Source organism: Chiloscyllium plagiosum, chromosome 6, assembly GCF_004010195.1.
Source record: "Chiloscyllium plagiosum isolate BGI_BamShark_2017 chromosome 6, ASM401019v2, whole genome shotgun sequence".
Classification (NCBI taxonomy): Eukaryota; Metazoa; Chordata; class Chondrichthyes; order Orectolobiformes; family Hemiscylliidae; genus Chiloscyllium; species Chiloscyllium plagiosum.
The window spans coordinates 97,819,391-97,826,192 of NC_057715.1; the positions used below are offsets into that span (position 1 = coordinate 97,819,391).

A 6,802-nucleotide genomic window follows, 5' to 3' on the forward strand; every position below is an offset into this window, starting at 1 on the left:
ATCCTACTGTCATTAGAATACTGAATGGACTCACAAACTCTTAACACTCACCTGTACCTGTGTTTTTGTTTTTGCTGCTGCTTACCTGTTATTTACTTATCTATGCTACTTAACTCTGTGATCTGCCTGTATTGCTCACAAGACAAAGGTTTTCACTGTGCCTCAGTACACGTGACAATAAATTCAATTCAATTCAATTCAATTCTCTAATTCCCATCTCCATAAATGATTTTTGAGACTAAAAACAACCATCTCCATAAATGATTTTTGAGACTAAAAAATAAACCAGATTTGCTCAAGATATCCCTGACCTACAGAATGAAGTTAAATATTTAACATTTGTAGGTTTGCTGGCGGCCTATCACATATACCAATGAATCACACCACTTCTATGTTATTGTGAAATTTACTGTTCCAGATCCAGCGGTCAATGTAATATCTAAGCAAATAATTTATTGAAGTCAATGGCAGTTTTAGTTGATACAGTGGATGGTTGCACGCCTAAAATAACACAAGTTAAACATGGACCTATCAGATACTAATCTGTTATGTTTGCATGAACTTTTTGAAAATGACCTGATATCCAGGTTGAACTGAAGTAACATTGTACCATTTCTGATTAGTACATAAATCCCAGGAGCGTACTCTTTCCTCCTCTTGACTCCAGAACTGCTGCACGGCTCCAGCTGTATAGCTGTCTCAACACCAGACAATATGCAGTCCTTCATTGCTCAACAGCAAACGAGCTTCCTTGTTGCAACTATGAGCAAGTATTCATCCGCAGTGAGGAATATGGAGCAGACAATCATGCTTCCCAGCCTCCTTCAAGACATCGCTTTGGAGGATCAAAATGAAGGAAGAGATGCCTCAGTCAGTTCGCAGAACTTGTATGAATGCTATATTCAGCTGAAATCCATCAAAAACATTGTGGAGAGCGGTCGTCTGCCCCTTGAAGATTTGAAACAAAAAATCAATGATGCCTATAACTTGGAAGATGAAGACGAGGCAAATTTAGAGACACTTTTCTATGTCCATGTGAAGGGGCTCTGCACTGTGTTGAATTCACTGACCAAAAAAGCTAACATGCTGACCAGCAGATATGAGGACGTGATAGGACTGTCTTTATAGTTTTGATGCAAAGAAGAGAAAAGTAACTGCTCATCTGAGAATGAGCAACCTGAAATGAAAGAGTGTGCAGAAAACAAGGTAACATTTCTGCTTGGCCATTAACAAAGACCAAAATAAAAACACCTTACAAGTATCCAATTGCAGAGTGTGCTGGGAATGATCCAGAATGCACCATTGGGCTTGTATTTGCAAAAGTACCAACAAATGTTTTGAAAGGACACTTGAACTGTACTTATTTTGCTAGCCAAAAGACAGGAAGACTAAAAGTGTGGAGTACTTATGAATTTTAAAATCAGCTGATGAAACCTTTCTTCTGTAAGAAACATTGTGATGAAAATGGCCGATTCAACTGTTACAACATGCATTATTTTCCTAATGGTACGTGATTTGTATCAATGTGAACAAAACCATTGTTCCCATACATGGCCCAATATAATTGTACTGAGTATTTAGAATATGTTTTTTCTTCACTTTTATGCCTTTCTGTTCAATATTGTTACAGTGTTAGGTTTCTGGATTGCTTTTGCCACTGAAAAAAATGGGGAAGAAGAACTCTCATTATTCTGGATTCAGCGAAATGGGTCTTCTTGAAGTACCAATCATGATTCAGTGGGTACCCTTTCCAAGTCAATGGGCTGTGGATTCAGGTCTCGTTCTGGTCTGACTCCCCAAGGTAGTGTTTGCATCATCTTTTGGCTGACACATTAAATGCCCATGACACCATAAGATGTATAATTAGAAATAAGCCCATTCAACCCACCAAGTCCCCCCTGCTATTTAATGACGTCTTGGCTGACCTGGATCATCCTCAAATCCACTCTCCTGCTTATCCCCATAATCCTTGGTTCCCTAGCTAACTAAAAATCTACCTCAGCCTTGAATATATTTAACAACTCAGCATCAACAGTTCTCTGTGGTAAAGAATTCCAGTGTTTCACTACCCTCTGAGAGAAGTACTTCTTCCTCATCTCTGTCTTAAATATGTGATCCTTTACTCTGAGATTATACCCTCTGGTCCTAGACTTTCCCTCAAGTGAAAATAACCTCGCTGCATCTACCCTGTCAAGGTCCCTTAAGAATCTTTTATGTTTTAAAAATATCTCCTCTCATTCTTCTAAATGTCAATGAGTACAAGCCCAACCTACTAAACCTCTCCTTATAAGAAAATCCGCCCATACCCAGAATCTGTGGGCCTTCTCTGAACTCCGTCTAAGGCAAGGATATCTTTCCTCAGGTAAAAGGACAAAATCTATTCACATTATTCCAGGCAGATTTCCCTAATACCATGTATAGGTTTAGCAAGACCTGCCTATTTTAATACTCAATTCCATTTGAAACACAAGCCTACAGTCTATTTACATTTCCTATTACCTGCTTGGATGCTAGCTTTTTGTGATTCATGCACAAGGACCCTCAAATCCTTCTGTGCTACAGCTTCCTGCAGTCTTTTTCCATTTAAATAATACTCGCATCTTCCATTCTTCCTGTCAAAGTGCATAACCTCATATTTTCCCACATTATATTCCATCTGCCTAGTTTTGTCCATTCATTTAACCAATCTATATCCCTCTGTAGATTCATTGTATGGTCCTCAATTCCTCACTACTTGCTTCTGTGTTTACGTTTATACCATGTAAAAGTAAAAGATCCTATGATACTATTTCAATGAAGAGCTATTATAGGAATTTGCCCCAGTGTCCTGGTCAATTTATGCCCCTTAGCCAACTCTAGAGAAATAGATTTTGGACATTATGAGCTTGTGAGAGTTGTTATATAAATGCAAGTCATCCCTCCTTCAGTCTTCATGATTTTAGTGTTTCTGAATTAAATAATGATGGAAGCATTTTAGTCCTTTCAACTGTTTTACTATGCGACCACAAGTTGTACTAGGTGACTTGGATCATTCCTATTGTTCTGTCTGTTTCACCCGACTGTGCAATAAAGCAGTTTATGATGTGAACCAAGTTTTTTGTCTAATATTAATTCAGTTTTTCTGAAGAAATAAAAGCCCAAAGTACATGGATATAAAAATGACAATAAAAGTAGATATAAGTTTTGCTGTTGCACATGATATCACAGAACTGTGTGCAATGTCAGACATTCAGGATTCTTATAGAAAGGAGGGAATGCCTCTGAATGTTTCAAAGCCTGAACTTGTAATGACTGGATCTTTGCAAAGGTAGGCTAAGCTGAGCAAAACAAGCAGTAAAATTAACAAATCGACCCACCGATAGTTGAATACTATAATTATTGTTGAAAGTAGAAGATGAATACAACAGTAAAGAGAGGAATACTGAGAAATTATACAGAGGTGGCACATTCATCAGAAACTGAAGAAGCTCATAGGAACTGCAATGGGGAGTAAACATCAACCTTCTCAACCTCAAAGGCTTTACAGGCAATAGAATAAAAACAGGAAATTCTGGCTATGTTCAACAGGACAGACAATGGAGAGTGGACTGGAATACCTTTGAAGTGTTGTGATATAGGAAACACAACAGGCAAATTATGCACACAAAGGTTCATTAGTATTACTGGCATCATCATCACGAGCAAAAACTGTTGCTAGGTAAGTTTTCCCCTTTTTATAAAATCCAACACAATATCATAATTTCATTGGAAAATATCATCCCAATACTTGTAGGTATTGGCCAAATAGCACACAGACACTCTATTATATCTTCATGAAAAGATCGAAATAACATCCTTCTGGTCGATGTATATGAAGAGGTAGCATGACAAATGGAGCAGTTAAATTTGGAAACAACAACACAAAATAATCAGAAGCTGACTACCTTATAAATTATGTATAAAGTTAAAAATCATACAACACCAAGTTATAGTCCAACAGGTTTATTTGGAAGCACTAGCTGTCAGAGCACTTCTCCTTCATCAGGTGGTTGTGGAGTATATCGTAAGACACCTTATAAGACCGTAAGATACTCCACAACCACCTGATGAAGGAGCAGCACTCCAAAGCTAATGCTTCCAAATAAACCTGTTGGACTATAACCTGGTGTTGTGTGATTTTTTTAACTTTGTACACCCCAGTCCAATACCAGCACATCCAAATTAAAAAGTTATAAACTATTAGGTGCAACTAAACGTTAGCGTGTCAAATAGCCATAATTAATTTTTTGGATGAAATATGTTGAAGGATTAAAGGAGCTAAAGATAATTGCTTAATCACAGGGGCTCTTAAAGACAGAAATCATAGAATCCATACAGCATGGAAGCAGGCCACTCAGCCCATCAAGTGGTACATATATGGAATGAGTAGCCAGCAGAAGTGGTTGAGGTGGGTACATTAACAATATTTAAAAGGCATTTGGACAAATACATAAGATAGGAAAGGTTTAGAAGGCTATGAGCCAAGTGCAGGGAAATGGTGTTAGCATGGATGGACATTTTGGTCAGTATGGACCAGTTTGGGCCAAAAGGTTTGTCTCCATGCTGTAGGACTCTATGACTGTACGTCCACACCTACCCTCTGAAGAGCTTCCCACCCAGAACATCCCCCCAAACCCTGTAACCCTGCACTTCCCGTGGTTAACCCACTTAGTTTGCACACTGGCAATTTAGCATGGCCAATTCACCTAATCTTTGGACAGTGGGAGGAAACTGGAGCACCCAAAGGAAATCCATGCAGGCAGGGGGAGAATATACAAACTCCACACAGATGGTCGCCTGAGGGTGGAATCAAAGCCAGGTCCCTGGTGCTGTGAGGCAACGATGCAAACCACTGAGCCACTGTGCTACCCTAAATCTCCTAAAGGGTAAACTTGTATCACACTGTAAAAGTAAAAGGTCCTTGCATTGATAGAGGCTTTCAGAACCTCAACACATCACAAAGCATTTCACAACAATGAAGTACTTTGAAATGTAGTCAGCATTGTGATGTAGGAAACATCGTATTTAATTTGCACACGGTAAGCCTCCAAAGAAAACAGTAAGATGATGACCAAATAATATTTTTGTGATTTTGAATGGTGATGTTGTTTGGAATGTGGTGATAGATATTAAAAACTTCTTTGACTTAATCAGTGCTGAGATAGATGCTTGCATTTAAATTCCTGTTTGAGCAGAATGTTTTTGTAAGCTTTTGCAAATCCATGTGAATATTAACCTTTTGTGACTGCTGTAAGCTATTTTTTTCAAGCCTATGGCACCAAAAACTAAATCACTAATGCAAGCATCATACAATCCTTGGAGGTTCCGAGCTGGAAAAGCTTCCTGAGATTGTAGCCAGCAGGTTGCCTTTGCAGTTAGAGATGTGCAACCACTGGTGATGTTACCAGCTCTCTCCAAATTGGGGAAACAGATTTTTATGAAATAAAATAATGGAGAGCCCTACAAACATTGCTTAAAACCATCTGGAAGACATTGGAGAACAGTCTATTGCACTTGGGTGACCAGAAATGGAAAATCATCAATTGAAAACCTGAAAAGAATAAGGAGGATTTAGAGAAACTCTTCTGCAGGTAACAGGGGAATGTACACACAGTGATAAATAGACTCAAAATGGGGCGAACACTTTAACCAAAAACGAGCTGATTGGGGCCTCGTACGAACTTCAGAGCAAATTTTGAACCATGTTTTGAATTTACTGCTGGTCTTATAAAAACTGAGGTGTACTTGCCAAGCAATAATACAATCTGCTTTGAAACAATGAAAATCTGAAGTCTGAATTTTGCATTAGCTAGCTCACTGCATATCTGAAATAAAACCAGAAAATGATCGAAAAGGCCTGACATGGCTACCTGCACTCTCCATTGAACCAGGACTGATGCCCTGGTTTGATTGTAATGGTAGAGAGAGGGAATTACCAGGCAATGAGGTTGTAGATTGCACTGGAGTACAATTCTGTTGCTGATAAAACCCAGCATTTTGTGGATGACCAATTTTGAGTTTGAATTTTATCACATTTAGCACGGTGAGGATGACATGTAATTCAGTATCAAGAGTGTGGTGCTGGAAAAGCACAGCAAGTCAGGCAGCTTCTGAGGAGCAGAAGAATTGATGTTTCAGGCAAAAGGCATTCATTAGAAATAGCCCTTCCTGATGAAGGACTTTTGCCCAAAACATCGATTCTCCTGCTCCTTGGATGCTGCCTGATCTGCGGTGCTTTTCCAACACAACACTCTCAAGTCTGATCTCCAGCATCTGCAGTCCTCACTTTCGAGGTAAAAACAATGACTGCAGATGCTGGAAACCAGATTCTGGATTAGTGGTGCTGGAAGAGCACAGCGGTTCAGGCACCTCCATGTGTCCCGCACCAATCAACCACACCACCCCGTGGCCCAACATTTCAACTCCCCCTCCCACTCTGCCAAGGACATGGAGGTCCTGGGCCTCCTTCATTGCCGCTCCCTCACCACCAGATGCCTGGAGGAAGAACGCCTCATCTTATGCTACCTTCTCCCCACCCCCACCCTCCTCTTGCTTATCTCTCCACGCTTCAGGCTCTCTGCCTTTATTCCTGATGAAGGGCTTTTGCCCAAAACGTCGATTTCGCTGCTCCTTGGATGCTGCCTGAACTGCTGTGCTCTTCCAGCACCACTAATCCAGTCCTCACTTTCTCCTACCTGACATGTAACTCAAACAAGGGTAACTGCGATGTGGAAACTGTGCAGTTATCATTTCTGCCACTACTGATATTGATGAGTACACATGT

The 6,802-nt window shown here is 39.9% G+C and overlaps 1 protein-coding gene across 1 annotated transcript; it reads left to right on the top strand.

Annotated features, from left to right (window-relative positions):
• Positions 1-668: 668 nt before the first annotated feature.
• Positions 669-3,088, top strand: LOC122550860 (mid1-interacting protein 1-B-like). Its single transcript, XM_043692212.1, has one exon. The coding sequence runs from the start codon at positions 715-717 to the stop codon at positions 1,126-1,128; it is 414 nt and encodes a 137-aa protein (XP_043548147.1). The 5' UTR covers positions 669-714; the 3' UTR covers positions 1,129-3,088.
• The last annotated feature ends 3,714 nt before the right edge of the window (positions 3,089-6,802 follow it).